The sequence below is a fragment of the Microcebus murinus genome, chromosome 26 (assembly GCF_040939455.1).
Source record: "Microcebus murinus isolate Inina chromosome 26, M.murinus_Inina_mat1.0, whole genome shotgun sequence".
NCBI classification, from domain to species: Eukaryota; Metazoa; Chordata; class Mammalia; order Primates; family Cheirogaleidae; genus Microcebus; species Microcebus murinus.
In genome coordinates this window covers 4,221,261-4,240,918 of record NC_134129.1, presented here as the reverse complement: position 1 = coordinate 4,240,918, position 19,658 = coordinate 4,221,261, and the positions used below count along the sequence as shown (strand labels likewise).

The following is a 19,658-nucleotide window of genomic DNA, read 5'->3' as shown; positions in this document are numbered from 1 at the left end:
ATTAAATATTAAAAGTGCTGTGCTCAGTAAATAGCAGGTAACAAGCTGAGATTTTTTAATCGGTCTTGCTTGGGGAACCTCAGGCTGCCTGGAGGATTCTTGGGAGGCTTTCAGTGTGTAGAATTCCCATGCGGTTCAGCAGGGAGAAAAGTATTTCCCTGTTTTTCATTGCTTTTACTGCTTAGTTGCTTGCATGCCTGATCTTGTGTAATTGGTAGCACTAAAATTAAATTACTCATCAGTATTCAAAATGGTCTATAAATGACATATATAATATGTAGTTATCTGTTAATAAATGTCTACAGTGTATTTTTCTATGTAAAAAGTTGCCCCTCTCCAAAATATAAAAATAGAAATCATCCCTGGTTCTGAGCAGTAGTGTGTGTTTAAAGTCTGGATGCTCATGCAAACATGAGTGTGAAGGGTTGGCTTCTACCCCCTGTTAACTGCAAAATTATACCATGCCTATTGAAGAGTCCCCCTGCCATGAGCTGGTATTTATGCCCTAGTAAATTAGCAATGTTACTTTGATTATATCTTATTAGAGCTGCTTATGGACACTCTTATGGGTCTGTGAATAATAAGCTAACAAGTTATTTGTATTTTATTTATTGAAGTGTTTAGGATTATACATGCTGGTCTATTTATTATTATATAAAGTGCCAAACACACAACCTCCATGGTGTCTGGACTTGATGCTGTTGTTCTGTGTGAGTTTTCTTATGCATATACTTCTAACTGAGTTCTTTTGGTCTATGAAGTAAAGTCTTTGTGGTTATCTTTTTATAATCTATCACTCATCCAGGGTCTCTGCCTCTTCTATGTTTTTCTTTTCATAATTAAAAAAATAATCTTTCTTAATATTCCTTCCCTTGCATTCCTCTTGGCAATAGCTCCAACATGTTTTAGGTATCTTGGCAGAAGACCAGGCTATGTTAGATAAGCCAGGGAAGGCAGTATTTAACTTACATTTTGGGAATATTGCTGATAAGTTCTGAAAGAATGATACAAAGTGCTGCATGTTGTGGAATCTTTACTTTGAACTGCAGAGAACAGAAATTCAATCGAAAGAGTAACACTGTGGATATAAATCACATTTGGAACATCCCTCAGTGTTTAATTAGAGATGTGTGTGGGAGTCTGGGGGTGGAGGCTGGGGGTGGAGGCTGGGGGTGGCTGGAGGTGGGGAAAGGAAGATTTGGGGGCAAAGATTTTACCTGTCTTTCAGTGATCCTTTTGGTACTGACATCTCAGGTTGAAAAAATATTTATGTACTGCCTGATACCAAAAAGGTTTAGGGTAAAGGGGTAATAACAGTTCAAAAATTAAAGAGTGAAGTTAGTGTATAAAATGCTTGTCATGAAACTGCATACTCACTACAGATTGGCCCCAAATTTGTCTCTTCTCTTTCTAGCAGTCAACACGAGGAAGGAAACATAATCAGTTATACAATTTATAGTATAAATATAGTATGTATTACAAAAAAACACTGTCAAAGTGGTGATGAGGCACTCAGCTATTCTACATAGTGAGAACAGAGATATTTCTTCTGTGGAATTCTATGAAGAGAACACTGACTTAGCTGGGAACAACATCCTTGACTTTTGCACCTGTACAGTGGGGAGAGTGGCAGGAATGCACGAGATGATGGATATAAAACACCTTGCAGTGCCTGGCATGCTTGTAAGCATTTGCTGGGTGGTTGCTCTCATCCGTATGTAGACTAAACACGGCAACATGCTTTGTAGGAAAGAGCTACTAGATCTGTCTTGCATACAGAGACATATGTTGTTAACCATCCACTCATCTACAGAATTTTTAGTTTGGCTGATCTAAAACCATTTTCAGGCTTGAGGGCTTCAATTTTTCAAAGTGCCACGTCATCCTTGGTGGCAAAGCGTGCATCTGTGACAGCTACTTTAACTTGAATGGCTACAGAGTTGCTAAGTCCAAGAGTTCTCTGTTTGCCAGGAAACATTATGGCAACTATCGGAAGTATGAAATTAGGTTCGAAGTAGCTCGGGAATTGAGAGAATTGGATGAGATATAATAGCTTCACAGTCCTTCCTGCTTGCACCTGGGGCGGAGCAGGTGAGGATGAGAAGAAACAAGAATCATGTAGTGATTATTTCTGACATGCAGAGGTACCCAGGGAAGCCATGTTTTCTTCCCAGTAGTCCTGGCTCTGGTGTAGATTGTAAAATATTCCCAAGGTATTTAGAGTTTGTTGGGAACTCGCACCATCTGCCAGAGAAAGGCATGCAGGGTATTTATTTGAACACATGCTACTGAAGCCACTGCCAAATCAAGGACTGTATGCTCTCTGCACACCTAAATGAACACTGCCAAATGCAGAGTTCAGTAGTTTCACTTTATGGAGTTTTCAGTAGCAAGAGTGTAACCTTTATTTTAATAACATTTAAGATGATACCTCTTCTTTATGAATGATAGCTATTTAAAAACATTCTTTTGCTCTTTCTACATTATCTTTGGAAGCAGTTTTTCCCAAATTTCTAGCAGACAACTTTTTTTTTTTTTAACTGAAAAATTCCCTCCTAAGAAGCAGGTAACTGTCCCTGATTCTTTGATAGCCTTTCTGTGTTGCAGACCTGGGCTGGCTTGGAAAGCTTGTCTGTTAAATTTCTCCTTTTCATGTTACACGTAAAACGATCCTACATCCTCAACCTTGGTGGCTTCCCTAAGAGCTTACAGTCACTTATTTTTAAAATAGCCATCCATCTTCATGACTTATCTCTGAGACAGGTGAAGATATTTAAATGAAAATAAATACTGACATCCAACTATGATATTTGCATCAACAATAGCATATTTTCAGCAGTAATGATCCTTCTATTGATCATGAAGACAGGTTTTCTGTGTTTTGGTTACTTGGTACATACAACTTAATATTTGGTAATCATGTTAAAAAAGCATCCCGCCTTACCTCCACCCACCAAAGCGAGACTGCCTTGCTCTCCTCTCACGGGTAAGGACACTGAACTGGAGAGGCTGAGGAGCAATTGAAGCCGCAAGCATTGTCCCTGGACTCCCAAAGGTTTGCTTCACCCCAGAGCCATGTTCCTTCTTCTCTGTCTGAACACAAGAGAGAAAAGAGCAATGTGGTTCCCAGTAATGTTTGAGAGGAGAAGGGGAATGCTTTGAGTTTTGAATTGTTCAGCTCAGTGCCATCATTTTCTCTGGCAGTTCTTGGAAGGCAGTATCTTCCTCACTCAGGGAATAGTCTGTTGTATTGTGCTTTAAAGAGTGCCACAGAAGCTCACAGCTATGTGAGTACCAGAGACTGGTGGCTTCCCAGAGGCCATTGCTGATAGTATAAAACAAGAGAGGTTGCATGAGACAGGAGTGGGAACAGAGAGCGACTGACTGCACGTGGGCATGAGAGATCTTTTTGGATTGGTGGAGATGTTCTAAAACTGGATCATGGTAATGGCTGCACGACTCTGTGAATACACTAAAATCGTTGAATTGTATCCTTAAAGTGAGTGAATTATATGGTTTGTAAATGATACCTCAATAAAGCTGCTTTAAAAAAAATGACTGCAATTTGGAATATCTTAAAAGGAACCATGTTTGTACTTGGTGTCTGTGCGCCATGGCACTCACTCCATGGGGCAGTGTTATCTGGAAGCTTCCCTGCCTGTGTGGAAATGGGCAGGGAAGGTGTGGGGGGAGGATTGGGAGGAGATGGCGATGAACTGAATCTGCCACCGGGAGAGCGCCTGTGGCCACACCTTTGTGATGATGACCACTCAGACTAGGTTCCAAAACTTAAACTGCATTCCTCTTCAGGGTTGGAAGGCTCACTCTCTGAATTGCCCTAATTCTTTCATTAGGTTGACAACAACAACACTTCATAGCCAGAAATCTTACCATAACATCCTAATCCACCTGTGTAGACTGTCGTTGAAATGATTTGATCAGATGTACTATGCAGATTTGGGTAAATATATTTAAAAATCTTTCTGTGTAACATCAATATGACTCATGCAGTTTAATTACCATTTTTTTTTTTTTGCTTAGTTGCCATTATTTAATAAGATGTAGAAAATATTTGATGTGACAGGTTTTTAAAAAATTTTCCAACCTCTTGATTTTGTGTGTGTGTTTTCCGGAACAAAGGCAACCGAGATTTCAGCATCTGATTTACTGAAGAAATGGGCTGGCTTTGCCACTTACATTGTTGAGACTTGAGATAAAGCTGCAGGACTACCTCAGTCACCGGGGCCACAGGAAGCAATTGACACTGTTTCTTAATTCACATGGTTTCTGAGACATTTCCTACTTCCTGGTATAATATAGCTTTCCCATGAGAACAATTTGCTTGCAAATGGTTAGACATGATGAATTTCTCATTGGTGCACATTGTGTGGGGAATATTTCATTGTGCTTTGTAGTAGCTGTGTGTGTCTGGATGTGTGTGTTGGGAAAGGGGTCCACTTCCCACCAAGCATCAGGTATTTTCTTTTGAATGCTAACCCATTCACTTAGGTTTTGCATTCTTCAGTTGGAATCTCTTCTTTGAAGGGAATTCTTTAAAGCTTGCCAGTTTAAGGGAACAGTCCTGTGAACTATGGTGCTTTTAGAGATGTCTGATGAGTTACTGTGGAAAGAAGTTCGCAGAAGTTTCTATCAGACATACTGTGTGCATGTGTATTTGCATGTAGGTATGTGATATTGTCCATGGCATTGTGAAGTTGTCGTCAAGGAATAATAATTCGAGAAATGAGAGGGAAAAAAAAACCATAGATGAGATAATCTAATCTAATTAGCAGTTCAAAAAAAAAGTTCACATTATTTCTGAAATAGTAGGTCCTACATTCAGAAGTTATACTGTATATAAATTGAAAGTAAAAGTTTCCCGATTAAAAATAAAGATGTGGAACTTTGAGTTCCTTTTTTTTTTTTTGTCTTATCAGATTTTGTAAAAATAATACCACTTGTCAGCTTTGCAGCTCCTTCCATCTAGAGAACTGAAAGCATTTCACAATCTTTATTCCTCATGCCCTTCTCTTCAAGGCAATTTTTGCTGGGCTGGGTTTATTTTTATCATTGCAACAACCAGTTTTTAGAAACTTTTGGAAACCAAAAAAGAAAAAATGAGAATGGCACTGTAGCTGACATTCATTTTAGCTGTTTCCTAGTGTGAACATTTGAGTATTTCTAAAATCTTCTCTCCAAGTATGTCTTATTTTTCTCCGTTTGTCCCAGTTCTAAGTCTCTATTCTGCTGATTAGGTTAAAAAAGTTTTAGTGTAAAGCCTTATCCTTAGCAAAATGACTTTTTGAACTTTGAGTGAAATCTTTATTTTTGTAGCTCTAACAGCTCCTTTTCCAGAAAGCGCCTTATTCAGTATAATCACAGACTTATGGAAGGTTAGAACTGGAAGGGCCACTAAAGATTACCCAACGTGAGCCTCCCATACAAATGATGAAGTTGAGGCCCGGGCGGGTTAAGGGACATGCTGGAGGTCATATAGCTAATTGATGGCAGAAGTGTGACCAGAATCAAAGATTCCTGATTTCCTGTTTGATATTCTTTGGTTGTCCTAAGAAGAAAAATGTCTGGACAGAACTAGAGCACCCCTGCCCAGAACCCTAGGGCCGGCCAACAGGTTGGATTATACTTTGGCTAACCGGAAATCAGGAGGAAATTTTATTTTTCCTGTTTGAGTTTGTCAAATATAGACCGGTGCTGTTGAACCGCACCTTGTGCGATTTTTGCACAGCAGAGAATGTGACTTGAACTGACCAGCGGTTTGTGTTTCTTGCCTAGGCCACCACACCATCTACATTGGGGTTCACGTGCCGAAGAGTTATAGGAGGAGGAGACGTCACAAGAGAAAGACAGGGCACAAAGAAAAGAAGGAAAAGGAGAGAATCTCTGAGAACTACTCTGACAAATCGGACGTTGAAAACGCTGATGAATCCGGCAGCAGCATCCTAAAGCCTCTGAGTGAGTACTCTCTGGGTGCTGGTGGCTCTCTCTGCGTCACGCCCACATCTCTGGAAGGGACAATTTTTAGAATCTTGTGGCTCAGGGGGAGGGCTGCAATGGTATGGGATGGTCTGCTCTCAAGGAGAACATCTATGGGAAGGCTTCGCTTGTACTGGCAGGGTAATTGATCTAGGAGATCATCTGGGAAGATTTCGAGTTGATCAGAAAAGATCTGACAAAGTCCAGGCATAGTTGTCTGCTCTGCATTTTGATGAGTGAAGGAGGGTGGCGTGTTACAGATGGTCTTTAACTGTAGAAATCAGCAGTAACTGGAAGACAAAGAGCTTTTTGGATTGTTTCTGCTTAGAAATAGGTTCCATTGAGACAGTAGGTCAAGATGAGAGCATATGCATCTATATTTATATGTCTTTCCAAATGTCAGAGTTGTAGGTGACATTTTACCAGGTTGTGGGCCAGGTCAATGATTCAAAAAGGAATTTGTGGAACAGCATCCTGTAAGACAGAGACTATAGAGCAGGCGTCCTCAAACTACCACCTGAGGGCCACATGCAGCCTGCCGAGGACATTTATCCGGCCTGCTGGGTGTTTTTGCCACCGCTGCCTGTCCTGCTTAGCAGCCGACTCGTTCCGGGCCCACAGTGCGCATGTGTGGAATGTGTGCCGCACTCTCCAACGGCCCTCCAACGGCCTGAGAGACAGTGACCTGGCCCCCTGTTTACAAAGTTTGAGGACCCCTGCTATAGAGTGACACAGTTCTTAAAATGTTGAACATGTGAGATCTCATCGTTGGATAAAAAAGTGGTATGAAGAACAGAACAGCAGGAGGTCAAGGAACACGTTGGGTCAACTGTGGGTTTAGGCATATGTTTATGTTGCTTTTTGTTTCCTTTAATGTGGAGAGTATTTGGCTACAGGGGTAGCCTTGTGGCTGAAGTGAGAATGAATCTGTGTAGTAGAAACACATGCCAATTTTGGGAGATTCCCCAACAGGAGTTACAGTGACAGCTTTTCCTGTTGGCAGAGCTCTGTGCATTCTTTCTGCCTTTGCTACAGTTGCAGAAATACAGACCCTGCAATAAAATGCATTATGGGTGGCACAGATAAATATCAAGTTCAGTCATGGCAGGTGATGACAGGCCAAATTAGAATGAACAGCTCAGGGGTGTTGAAAAGTGAATTTGCAGAGTTAAATTAAAGAGGGTGTGAGGCATAGTGATGTGAATCTGTGACAGTCTCACCGTTGGAACTGAGCAGGTGGCTTAGGAAGCTAGGGAGGCTCCGTGCTGAGAGGAGCAGTATGGATGATAAAAGCTTGGAGGAGAGTTTGAGATGGACCACGCAATTAAAATTAAGCAACGTTAGAATAAATGTAAGACTTGGAAGGAACAGAGGACAGGAGACTAAAGTTACAGACTTTTCACTGAAATTTTGGGGGAAAGGCTTTCTGAAAGGGATTCTATGTATATTGACTAAAGGAAAGGAGTCTGTTTTGAGCAAAGTCTTCGAAATGCCTGTAAAAGAGGTCATAGTTAATATTCCGGAGGAACAAAAGATAACACTCCTTTCCAAATACTTTACTGTTATCTCAATTTACTGTTTGTGTTGGCAAGGTCTAGCCATTATCAGAGGTGCTCTCCCCCTGTGCATGTTGTCTCTCTTTCTCTGTCTCTTTTATAACTCATCTTGCATTCTGCGATTGAAGAACAAGAGTGCATCATCACTGTAAATATGAAAAAGTAAAGAGGTGTTCACCTAGACAAATGGGCCCAGGGAATCCGAGGGGACAGCTATGCACCAGCTCTCGAGGACGGGCAATGCCAATGTCAGTAACACTCAGGTGCTAAGGAATGAGCAGATCAGGAAGCTGCGGAGATGGCATGCGTGTCAGCCACAGAACACCGTTGCCCCTGTGGCATTTGGGGACCAGTGTGAGTACAGCGTGTAAGATAGACAAGGCCATCCATTCCCTTTACCCTCAGAAGTTTCTTCCCAGGGGATATTACATTATGTTGTTTACTGAGTTTCTGAAGTGAGACAGTTGTTATGGAGAGACAGGTGTTAAGGATGAAATTGTCCAATGATCATAAGGAAATTATTTATAAACTTGCATGTTTTAGTTAGCTTTTTTCTGCTTATGCATTAATATGCCTTTTGACATATTTGCTGTTAATCATCCGACTTGACATGAAGATCCTCTTAGAAATTACCGTATTTTCTCTGCTGCTTATGGTGGATTAGTAGTTGATCATCTGGTATGGTTTTATTTAAAAATCAGTTGTACCCAGATATAGAAAGACATTTAACCCTATGATTTTGAGGAAGCCACAGGGCTCTTGCACCAACATGACAATAAAATTCTTACGGGAAAACTTACTTAATGAAATACCTGCCTAGTATACCATTATTGTGTCTCAAGAACAGCCACATAGAGTTTCTGCTATTCTTTGATGTGGGGTGTTTGAGTTATTTACATCTATAGATGTTATCGTGCCCCATAGAAAAGATTCCCCCACGTGCCTGGCAGTGCATCATGTGATGCTTATAACTTCTAAAAAACAAAACCAAACAGCACACATATAAATTATAACTTGATGAGAGTCATCTTTGATCCTTTCCTTGCTCTTGCCTCCATATGATTTCCCTTGGTTTGACTTCTAAAATACGTCTGATCTGTCTATACCTTTTCGGTTTTGCTGCCACATTTTGGTCTAGAGAATCGTCATGTCTTGCTTAAATATCTGCAACAGCCTCTGCTTTTCAGGTCTTTCTCCGTACTTGATCATCATAAAGTGTAGATTGGGTCATGTCCTTCCTCTGCTGAAGACTTCCTGATGTCCTTAGAATAAAATCTCAATTGGGCACCCTGGACAGCAGTGGCTCTCTAGTCCTGTGTTCTGCCATTCTCTCCTTGCTCGCTTTACTGCAATCACACTGATGTTACAGTTTCTTGGTGCTGAAACCTTTTCTGCCTCAGGGCCTTTGCACATTCAAGATTGTCTTCCTGGAATGGTCTCAACCCATTCTTTCCGCCTCCCCCCAGGCAAAGACGAGTTTATTAAATTTGTAGTATTTCAAAAGCTAAAAATTAGGGAATGATAGGAGAGTTTCAGGGCTTGGGTTGAGTGATTTTTGAAAATATTTTTATTATTATTTCAAAATATTACAGGGGTACAAAAGTTTTTGGTTACATGGATCACTTTTGTAACGATTGAGTCAGGGTGCTAAGTGTGCCCATCAACCAGATAGCATTCATTGTACCAATTAGATAGGTTTTTCCCATCCCTCCCTCCCCGTTTCCCTGCTTGATTTCCATTGAGTTTTACTTCCCTCTGTGCACATGTATGCTCATCAGTTAGTTCCAATTCAATAGCAAGTGTATGGTGTTTATTTTTCCATTCTTTAGATACCTCACTTAGGATAATGGTCTCCAGTTCCATCCAAATTGTTGCAAAAGGCCTTAATTCATCCTCCTTCATGGCTGCATATTATTCCATTGTATACATATATAATGTTTTGTTAATCCACTCATGAATTGATGGGCACTTGGGTTGTTTCCACATCTTTGCAATTGTAAACTGTGCTGTGGTCAACATCAGAGCGCAGGTGTCTTTTTGATAAAATGACTACTTTTCTTTTGGGCAGATACCCAGTAGTGGGATTGCTGGGTCAAATGGTAAGTCTACTTTTAGTTCTTTGAGGAATCTCTACCAGGGGTCCTAAAACTATGGCCTGTGGGCCACATGTGGCCTGCTGAGGACATTTATCCGGCCCGCCGGGTGTTTTTGCCACTGCTGCCTGTCCTGCTTAGCAGCCGACTCGTCCCGGGCCCACAGTGCGCATGTGTGGAATGTGTGCCACACTCTCCAACGGCCTCCAATGGTCTGAGGGACAGTGAACTGACCCCCTGTTTAAAAAGTTTGAGGACCCCTGGTATTGAGACTTTGATTTGATTCTCAGCTTGACTGTTACTGGTGTATAGGAATGCTACTGATTTGTGTACAATGATTTTATAAGCTGAGACTTTGCTGAATTTATTTACCAATTCCAGGAGTCTCTTGGTGGAGTCTTTGGAGTTTTCTAAATATAAGATTGTATCACCAACACAAAGCAATAGTTTGACCTTCTCTTTCCCAATTTGGATACCCCTAATTTCTTTCTCTTGCCTAATTACTCTGGCCAGGACTTCCAGCACTGTGTTGAATACAAGTGGTGACAGTGGCTACCCTTGTCTTGTTCCAGTTTTTAGTGGGAATGCTTTTAACTTTTCTCCATTTAGTATGATGCTGGCTGTAGGTTTGTCATATGGGGCTTTTATAATCTTGAGATATGTTCTTTCTCTGTCTAGTTAGTTGAGGATTTATATCATAAAAGGGTGCTGAATTTTGTCAAACGCTTTTCTGCAACTATTGAGATGACAATATGGTCGTTGTTTTTGCTTCTGTTTATGTGATGAATCACATTTATTGATTTAGGTATGCCTAACCATCCTTGCATCCCTGGGATGAAGCCCACTAGATGATGGTGGATTATTTTTTTTTATGCGCTGTTGAATTCAGTTTGCTAATATTGTATTGAGGATTTTTGCATCTATATTCTTAAGGGATATTGGTCTATAGTTTTATTTTTTTTTGTTGTTGTATCCTTTCCTGGCTTTGGTATCAAGGTCATACTAGCTTCACAGAATGAGTTGGTGAGGCTTCCCTCATTATCAATGTTATGGAATAATTTCTGCAGTGGTTACCAGCTCTTCTTTGTAGGTCTGACAAAATTCAGCTGTGAATTCACCTGGTCCAGGCTTTTTTTGTTGGAAGATATTTTTTTATTACTACTTCAATCTCATTACTCATTATTGGGCCTGTTCAGGAGTTCTGTTTCTTCCTGATTGAGTATTGGGAAGTTGTGTTTCCAGGATTTTTCCATTTCCTGTACATGTTGGAGTGTGTGTGTAGAGATTTTCATACTGTTCACAGATGATATTTTGTATTTATGTTCACAGATGATATTTTGTATCTGTTATGAGACCTCCTGTTTCATTTCTGATTGAGCTTATTTGTTTTTTTTCTCTTCTTCCCAATTAATCTAGCAAGACAACTATCAATTTTGTTTATCTTTTCAAAGCACCAACTTTTTGTTGTATTGATCCTTTGTATTTTGTTTGTTTTGTTTTCCATTTTGTTTAGTCCTGCTCTGACCTTAGTTATTTCTTTTCTTCTGCTTGCTTTGGGTTTGGTTTGCTCTTCCTTTTCTAGTTCCTTAAGATGTGTCATTAGATTGTTAATTTGTGATTTTTCTGTCTTTTTTTGTAAGTGTTTAAGACTATGAATTTTCCTGCTAGGACTGCTTTTGCTGAATCCCATAGATTTTTGATAGCTTGTGTCCCTTTGTCATTCAGTTTGAGGATTTTTTTGATTTCCACATTAATTTCATTATCAACCCATTAATCTTACAGCAGCAGGTTGTTTAATTCCATGACTTTGTGTACAATTGAGTGTTTCTCTTGGAGTTGATTTTTAGCTTTATTCCACTGTGGTCTGAAAAGAGACATGGTATGACTTCTATTTTTTGAATTGTTGAGACATGTTTTGCGGCCTAAGATATGATCAATCTTGGAGAATATTACATGTGCTGATGAGAAGAATTTATATTGGTAATTTTGGATAAAATGTTCTGTAAATATCTGTTAGGCTCCTTTGTTTTAGAGTCCTGTTTAAGTGCAGTGTTTATTTATTTATTTTCTGCTTGGATGATCTGTCCAGTTCTACCAGTGGAGTGTTGAAGTTGCCAGCAATTATAATGCTGCTGTTTATCTCTTTGCTTATATCTCATAGGGTTTGCTTTATGAATCTGGGCACTCTTGTGTTAAGTGCACAAACATTTAGGATTGTTATATCTTCTTGTTCAATTGCTCCCTTAACCATGATATAATGACCATCTTTGTCTTTCTTTGCTATTGCTGATTTAAAGTCAATTTTATCTGATATGAGAATGGCTACACATCCTTTCTTTTGGTTTCCATTTGCATGGAAATTTCCATCTGCATGAGTCCTTGTGGGTTCGATGTTTCTTAGAGAGAGCAAATACTTAGGTCATATTTTTTCATCCATTCAGCTAGCATATGTCTTTCTTTTTGTATCCATGTATGTCTCTTGAGTGGGACATTCAGCCTGTTCACATTGATAGAATTGATATGTGGGATGCCATTCTGTTCATCATGTCTGGTAGTATGTTATTGCTTTGATTTATCTCTTGTGCTGCTGTTTTATATGAGATCCAAGCTTTAGCTATTGGGTGGCTTTATACTGGTGGGTGTTTATTGTGCTGATCCTTGTATAATGCAGTTCCGAGTATTTCCTGCAGGGCAGGTCTGGTCTTGACAAATTCTCTCAGTGTTTGCTTGTCTGGAAAGTCTTTATTTCTCCTCATATATGAAAATTAGTTTTGCAGGATACAAAATTCAAGGTTAGCAATTGTTTTGTTTAAGAAGACTGAAAATGGGGCCCCAGTCCCTTCTGGCTTGTAAGGTCTCAGTTGAGAAGTCTGTATTTAGCTTGATGGATTTTCCTTTGTAAGTTGCTTGATGTTTCGTTTGTGCTTGATGTTTGTGCTCAGAGGAGTTACTATTTTGTGTTGATTTTGGCCAGTCTGTTGACTGTGTCTTGGTGATTGCCTCTTTGCAATGAATCTCCCAGGTGTTCATTAAGGTTCTTGCACCTGGATGTCTAAATCTGTAGCAAGACCAGCAAAGTTTTCCTTAATTATTCTCTCAAATAGGTTTTCCAGCCCTTGTGTGTTTTCTTCTTCATTCTCAGGGATGCCTATGATTCTTATATTTGGCCATTTAACATAATCCCATAATTCTTGTAGGCTTTGTTCATTCATCTTAATTTTCTGTTCTTTGTTTTTGACAATTAATTCAAAGAGTTGTGTTCCAGCTCTGAGATTCTTTCTTCCACCTGGTCTAGTCTATTCTTAAAACTTTCCACTGTGTTTTGAATTTCCTTAAATGAATTTTCCATTTCTAGAAGTTCTATTTCGTTTTTCTTAATATGTCAATCTCTTTAGTGAATTTTTCATTCATTTCCTGAATTGTTTTTTTTGAGTTCTTTTAGTTGGTTTTCCATTTTCTCTTGGATTTCATTGAGCTTCCTTACAATCCATATTTGGAATTCTTTATCTGTCATTTCAGTATTTTAATTTTGGTTGGTATCCATTGCTGGAGAGCTAGCGTTCCCTTTTTGGGGTGCCCTTTAGCTCTGATTTCTCATACTTCTAGAGTTCTTTAGCTGATTCTTTCTCATCTGAAGCAACTGTTGCTTATTATTTTTGGATTTTTTTTTTTTTTGTTTAGATGGGGCTTCTTCCCACCCCTTGTATGGGTGTGTCTGTAGGATATGTTGGGAAAGAGGGAAAGAATCTTTTCCTTTGCTTGTTGGGTGCTTTGATGGAGATGTAGGTTCTGGAAGGATGCCTTGGTTATAGTTATACTTAGTGTGGTGATTTTCTCAGTTGCTAGTTGTTTGTAGGCTGGAGCTGTCATGAGCTATGTGTGTGGGCAGATTCCATGTCTCTCTTTGAGGGAGGCTGGAGGTCTTTGGAACTCTTTCTCTTTTCCTAGCCTGGTGGTCTTCTTAACAGTATGAATTATATTGGCATGCCCAGTTTGATCTTTGAGACAGTAAGTGGTGCTTGTGAGTAAGAATCAACCACACCCTGTATGATTGAGTCAGTAATCCTGTAAAGGCCTGTGTAAATTGACATCCCTGTCAGTAGATGGTGCTTGCCGGAAGGAGCAAGCTGCAGTGTTGTTTTGGGGACATGTTACCAGCTCTAGCCCCTCAGGGGAAGCACTTGAATTCCCCAGATGGTAGATAGGGCCTTGTAGCTTCCAGGTGAGTCCTTATTCTTTGCCACAGCACAGGTGGGTGGGGGTGTGAAGCTAGGCAGGGATGGATTGATGAGTCTGCTCTCAGGTTCCACAAAAGCTGGTTAAAGTATCTGTTTCAACAGGGGTCAAAGTTGTGCTCCAAGGCTTCTGGGGAAAGTCACCAGGGAGAGGCTAAAGTGGCCCCACCCAGCCAGAAAGTCTGCTTGTGGAGGTGGGTTCATCTGAGATTTACAATCTGGCCGTCAGGAGTGGGTTTCACTCTTCTCCCCCTGTCCCCTGCCCTGTGGTCTCCCTCCAGCATCTGCCAGTAGGTGCTCAAACTCACTGATCTCCTCCACGATGGTGCTTCAGTCTATAAGCTTCCGTGTCTGGGATCCTTCCTCTGGCTGAAAACGTGGCCTTCCTGTGGGGGGAGTGTGTCTTGGCTGGGACCCACCCTGTGCTCTGGCTTCAGTCCTGCCCATGTGGGCTCCCTCACCTCCCAAGATTAGTTCGCAAATCTCCCCTCCATGCCCCCAAGCAACACGATTGAGTCCTGGAGGTATGGGATCTGGCCCATGGGCCTGTCCCTAGGTCCTCGAAGATTAATCCCTGACCGTGCCAGGGAGAAGTGTGCTGGTCCTGAATTGCCCATGGGGTACTCAGGCAGGTTTGCCCCTCCACTTCCGGGTGTGCCCTGCTCTGATGGAACAGCTGGGCAAGCAGCACCGGGGAGGGTCAGTGAGCAGGGGGCTCACAGTCTGAGTGCACCTTAGTCCTCTGCAGGTCTTTAAGAGGAAATGTTTGAGCCTCACTCTCTGTGGAAACCCTGGTGTGGTGGAGGTACCAACAGAGGGGAAGCAGCAGCTCCTGAGAGCCCTGGCTCGCTCAGCAGCCACGGGTTGGCGAGGAGCAGGAGAGGAAAAGAGTCTGGAAGAAAGCTAGCACTGTTTGTCTCTGTTCCTCTTTCTGGAAGGCTGCTGGCCCAGAACGTCCAGGTTCTGGGGTTATGCAGATCCACCAGGATCCACTGGCCTCCTGTGGCTCCTGTAGTCTGGGCTAGAGTTGGGAAATGTTTGTGTGGTAACCGGCAAGGCGAACACTGAAGGGCTGAAGCCCTCTGGGGAGGACAAAGGCCCACGCTGGGTGCAGAAGCAATATGGCGCCCACCGCCTCGGCTCAGGTCTGTGGTGATGGGAAGCGACCCTAAGGGCGTTGGCAGCCCAGTGCTTTGTCCTCTAGAAGCCCCTAGCTCACCGGCAGCAGCCACTTTTGGGCTCATGAGGGTAGAAAGGCTTTCTAGAAGCTTGGGAGCCTGCTGACTACCAAAGACTTGAGGGAGGGAGAAACAAACCATGTTATGTGTCCCTGGACTCCAAGCCCCTCCAGGGTTGACTTCTGCTGCTGTCTCACTCCTTCTTGTTCTGCTCCACAACTTCTTCCCCTGGACCTCTTGTAGGTTCTGGCACTTTCCCCTTGGAATTATACCCCATCTATGATAGTTTTTTAAATTTGTCTTTTATTTTCCATCTAAATCTTTTCTTTCTGAGATGCTCTGGCAGCTGGTCAGCCATCTTGTCCCCTCTCCTAGAAAAGGATCCCAACGTCCTGGGAGAGATGTAATAGCAAAGAGCTAGGCATTTGTGGGAGACTAGAACAGGCCACCTCAGAACATGACTGTAGGAGACCAAAATACCGGTCAACCCATTCTCGTCCCTATTCGTTTTTCTTTCTTTGTGTTTTGGCTTTTAAGCTTTACCTCTTAGGAGAGGCCTTTCCTTACTACTTTCTGATGCAGCTTCCTGTTCATTATTCTTTCTCAGCTCCTTATTTGTTTCCTTAATAATATCAATACATATTTCTACTTGTGGTTTTGTGAGTCTGCAGTGTTGTCTTGAGCTGATGCTAGACTGTAAGCTCCCTGACAGCAAAGAGCAGGTTGGTCTTGTTCCCTGTGCTATCTCTGGCACCCAGCACAAGGCCTGCACATAGTATGTGCTTAGTATGTGTTTACTGAAGAGTAATTGAATGTGTGGATCACTACAGGGGAAGATAAAACCATTGCTTTTATTTATCTGAATATTTCCTCCATTCTAGATAAAGATTACAGTTGTTTTCCTTGTTTTTAAGCCTTGCACATCATCTTTATATTTCCCTGCGTTGCCTTTCTCCCTTGCCTTGTAAAATCTGGTCCTAACTTTTCATTATCCCACTCTGGGAAGTGCCTCGTTATTTTTTTCTACTGCTAATGTGCTATTTTTGTCTGGGTGTCTTGAGTGTATGGAGTTGCTTGTTTACCCACAGGTGATAGAAGAAGTTGTTCCGCGGTGCGCATGGATCCATCATGTCCACTTAGAACTCAGGCAACTCTCCTTATGAAGCCACGTTACAGTGACAGGAGCCAGGCATGGGACACACACCTGCAGCCGCAGATACTCATGAGACTGAGATGGGAGGGTCGGTTGAGCCCAGGAGTTCAAGGCTGTAGTACACATGACTATACCTGTGAATAGCCACTGCCCTCCAGCCTGGGCAATGTAGTGAGACCCAATCTCTAAAAAGAAGCTGGCATGGAATTGAATAGGAAAGGGCATTTATAAAAAGAAACGAACCGAATATCTTCCAGTATTGGGCCACATGAGGAACGTGACATAAAGAACAGGTTCATTTAGTTTATAACAGAGGAGATTTTTATTTCCTCTGTGGCTCTGGTATCAAGACAGGGTTTTTAACAGTGCATGCGTGTTTGATTCTTACACATTTGGAGCGTTCAGAAGGAAGCTCGCCAGCCTCGTAACCCCGTCTGAGCTTGGCAGCAGCACCAAGTCCTTGCACAGCTGCTATTCCCAGTGTGGCGTCAGAGCTGGTGTCCCGGCTGGGGACACCCAGAAGAAAACGTGTGTGAGAGTGTGGTCCACGGAGCAACAGGGCGCGAGGGGCTGGGGAAGAAAAGTGAAATGGAAGAACAAGCAGGAGGAGAGACAAGGGAATGAGGAGGTGGTGTGGAGTGGGTGGTGGAGAGAAAAGTTAGATTGTGCTCTTTCTTAAAAATAATTCTTCTGCCTCCTCCACTGTGCACTTTTTTTTTCTTTTTAGTTAGCAGCTGCCATCCTCTGAGGGTTGCCCAATAAAGTGGTGGGAAGGTGGTCCTGGCTGAGACGGGCTTTGGAAACTCAGCATGGCTTGGCTTCGCACCCTGGATGGTTTTGGCTTTTGCACCTCTCGTTCTGTTAGTGTCCTTTGACATTTATGGGGCATCACAGGCCGCTTTGTGACTGCAGAGGCTCTGAAGATGTGCAGAATGTTAGGAAACACCAGCTACAAACAGAACATCCTGTTTAGCATCTTGATCTGATGTGTAAGATATTTCTCGACAAGCTCCAACGTGCGTTCGTGCTTGGAGGTGCTAACTGCCTCGCGCACACGGGTCTGGCCCATCGTGGAATCCCGGCGCTAGGTGTGTGCACACAGACAGTCTTGTGGGATTCTTTTATAGCTGCTTGGATGTGGACCAGAACTGACGGATTTATGCGAGTGAGCATTGTTCTGTGAGCCTGAGACAATGGATGCCGGTTGGTGATCCGGTTATATTCAGGAAACTGCAACAGAGAAATGGGCAGCTGCTTTTGTTTGGTGCTTCCGGGTAAATGAACAGAATAGCTTTTCATAAGAGCCAAGAATATTTGGTATTTTGTCACTTGACTTCCCCTTTTCCCAGTGCACACCCCTGTTCCCTCCCCCGACCTGAGCTCATACTTCTTAGCACATTCCTATTTTTTCTTGATTTTTAAAATGTTTTCAGGTAAGACCCTTAATTTTGATATCATAACATAGAATTTCTTTAAATTTCTATGTGCCATTAGTGTATCTCAAAAATCATTGAGTACACAGGAGAGAAGGGAATCTTTGGGAAGTGTGTAAAATAAGGGAATCTGTCCCTGTTTAAAAAACAAAACAAAAACAGAAACAAAAAGAACTATAGTGTCTCTTTCATCCTCTTCTCTCTTTTTTTTTTTTCACCTTAACTAAGCAGGGAGAAGTACTTTGTCTTTAGATCTTTCTATAGTAAAAAATAATTGAAAACCTCAAGTGTGCCTTTTCAGAAGGGGCATTCATGGTGTAATTTTTCTGGAAAGGGAGCAGATCAGCGGTGAAGTGCACATATTTGAGCCGGATTACTTGAATTTGAATCCCAGTTCATACCAGCAGTGTAACCTTGGCTGTTTACGTAACCTCTTTGTGCTCCAATTTCCTCACCTGTAGTGAGGTCAGTAGTTATGGTTAGTGGTTAATATTTTGAGTTACTGTGAGTGGCTTATGTCAAGCTCATCTTTTCCTATCATTGTACATAGGTAATGCCAAAAACTTCAGGCTTAACCTTTGTAGAGATTAATTCCTTATGAACAATGATCACTATTCTCTAAGCTCTTCTGGCTTTTCTGACTTGGTATCTCTTGCTCTAGCTGTCGGCGTGGTTGTGGCTCCCAACAGCATATGTGGGAGAACCAGCCCAAATTCTTTTTTTTTTTGAGACAGAGTCTCACTGTGTCGCCTGAGCTAGAGTGCTGTGGTATCAGCCTAGCTCACAGCAACCTCAAACTCCTGGGCTCAAGTGATTCTCCTGCCTCAGCCTCCCAAGAAGCTGGGACTACAGGCGCGTACCACCACGCCCAGCATTTTTTCTATTTTTGGTAGAGACGGGATCTCGCTCTTGCTCAGGCTGGTCTCGAACTCCTGACCTCAAGTGTTCCTCCCGCCTCAGCCTCCCAGAGTGCTAAGATTATAGATGCGAGCCACTGCGCCCAGCCTCCAACCAAAATTCAGTGTCTTATCTTGCCAGTGGGGTCAGTCTGGATCTTGGCTGGCAGGTAAAAGGACCAAGAAAACTAGAAATCCAAGGGGCAGAGGTGCTCTTTTGCATGGAATACTGCCCCTAACAAGTGGCTCAGCTTAGGTGTGTCCTTAAATTTAGTCAACAGTTGGGATCCCCGGTTCTGGGCACCTGCAATCCAGTAGTCTGTTCTCTTTCATAGGAAGGCTGCTCTCTTTCTGGCTCTTTCTTTGTGAAATTAATCTGGTTAAGAAGGGCTGTTGGGTGGGACAGGTCAGTCGTTTGAAGGCAGTTTCATGCAAAAAGGAAACTGTTTGGCATACTCGTGTTTTGGTGGCGCTGGGTTGGCTCAGCTATATTGTGTTTTGTGTGGACAAATAATTGTTATTGTTTTGCAATGCTGATGAACGCAAGAGAACTGTGTCATGGTGCTTCTGCCTTTTAGCCAGTTAACTGTATACATCTCATAGGGAACCTTGAATTTCTGAAGTGCAGATTTCTCCAAGTCACCTTGAAGTGGCCTCCAAATGGCAGTTCTTACAGTCTTGGTTTATGGTTGCCACTGGCTATTTTATTCCAATAGTTATTCTATTTTATCATGCCGTGAGGTGTTATGAATAGTGTGTTTATGTGTGTCATGGGAGAGTTGATGTTGTCGCTATTTATAGTGACTTATGAGTTCAGGAGGCCTCAGAGGGTTCTAGTGCACTCCAGGTGCTGGGGTACTCAGGCTAAAAAGGGATTGTGACTTGGGGTGGAAAATGGGGGAAAACCAGAGTGGTGTGTGGAATTGAAGGTGTGAAATACACTTTAGTGGAGTAATTGACGGTCTGCCACAGGCATTACCAACTAAGCAGAAGACAGGACACATCCTGTGGTTTGAGGTTCAAGTTTACAAAGGAAGATTGAGAGTGTGAGTGTGTGTGTGTGTGTGTGTGTGTGTGTGTGTGTGTGTGTGTGAGAGAGAGAGAGAGAGAGAGAGAGAGA

At 42.2% G+C, this 19,658-nt stretch overlaps 1 protein-coding gene across 13 annotated transcripts in view; it reads left to right on the top strand.

Annotated features, from left to right (window-relative positions):
• The window catches only part of SLC4A4 (solute carrier family 4 member 4), a 427,648-nt gene that overhangs the window by 156,161 nt on the left and 251,829 nt on the right, over positions 1 to 19,658 (top strand). For 12 of the 13 annotated variants that reach the window (XM_012785922.3, XM_012785920.2, XM_012785923.2 and 9 more), the window contains one exon: positions 5,794 to 5,973. In XM_012785922.3, the coding sequence (XP_012641376.1) occupies positions 5,794 to 5,973 (180 nt within the window). Of the gene's footprint in view, positions 1 to 2,554; positions 3,962 to 5,793; positions 5,974 to 19,658 lie in introns of those variants that run through there. The other variant, XM_075997859.1, reaches the window with a different exon arrangement.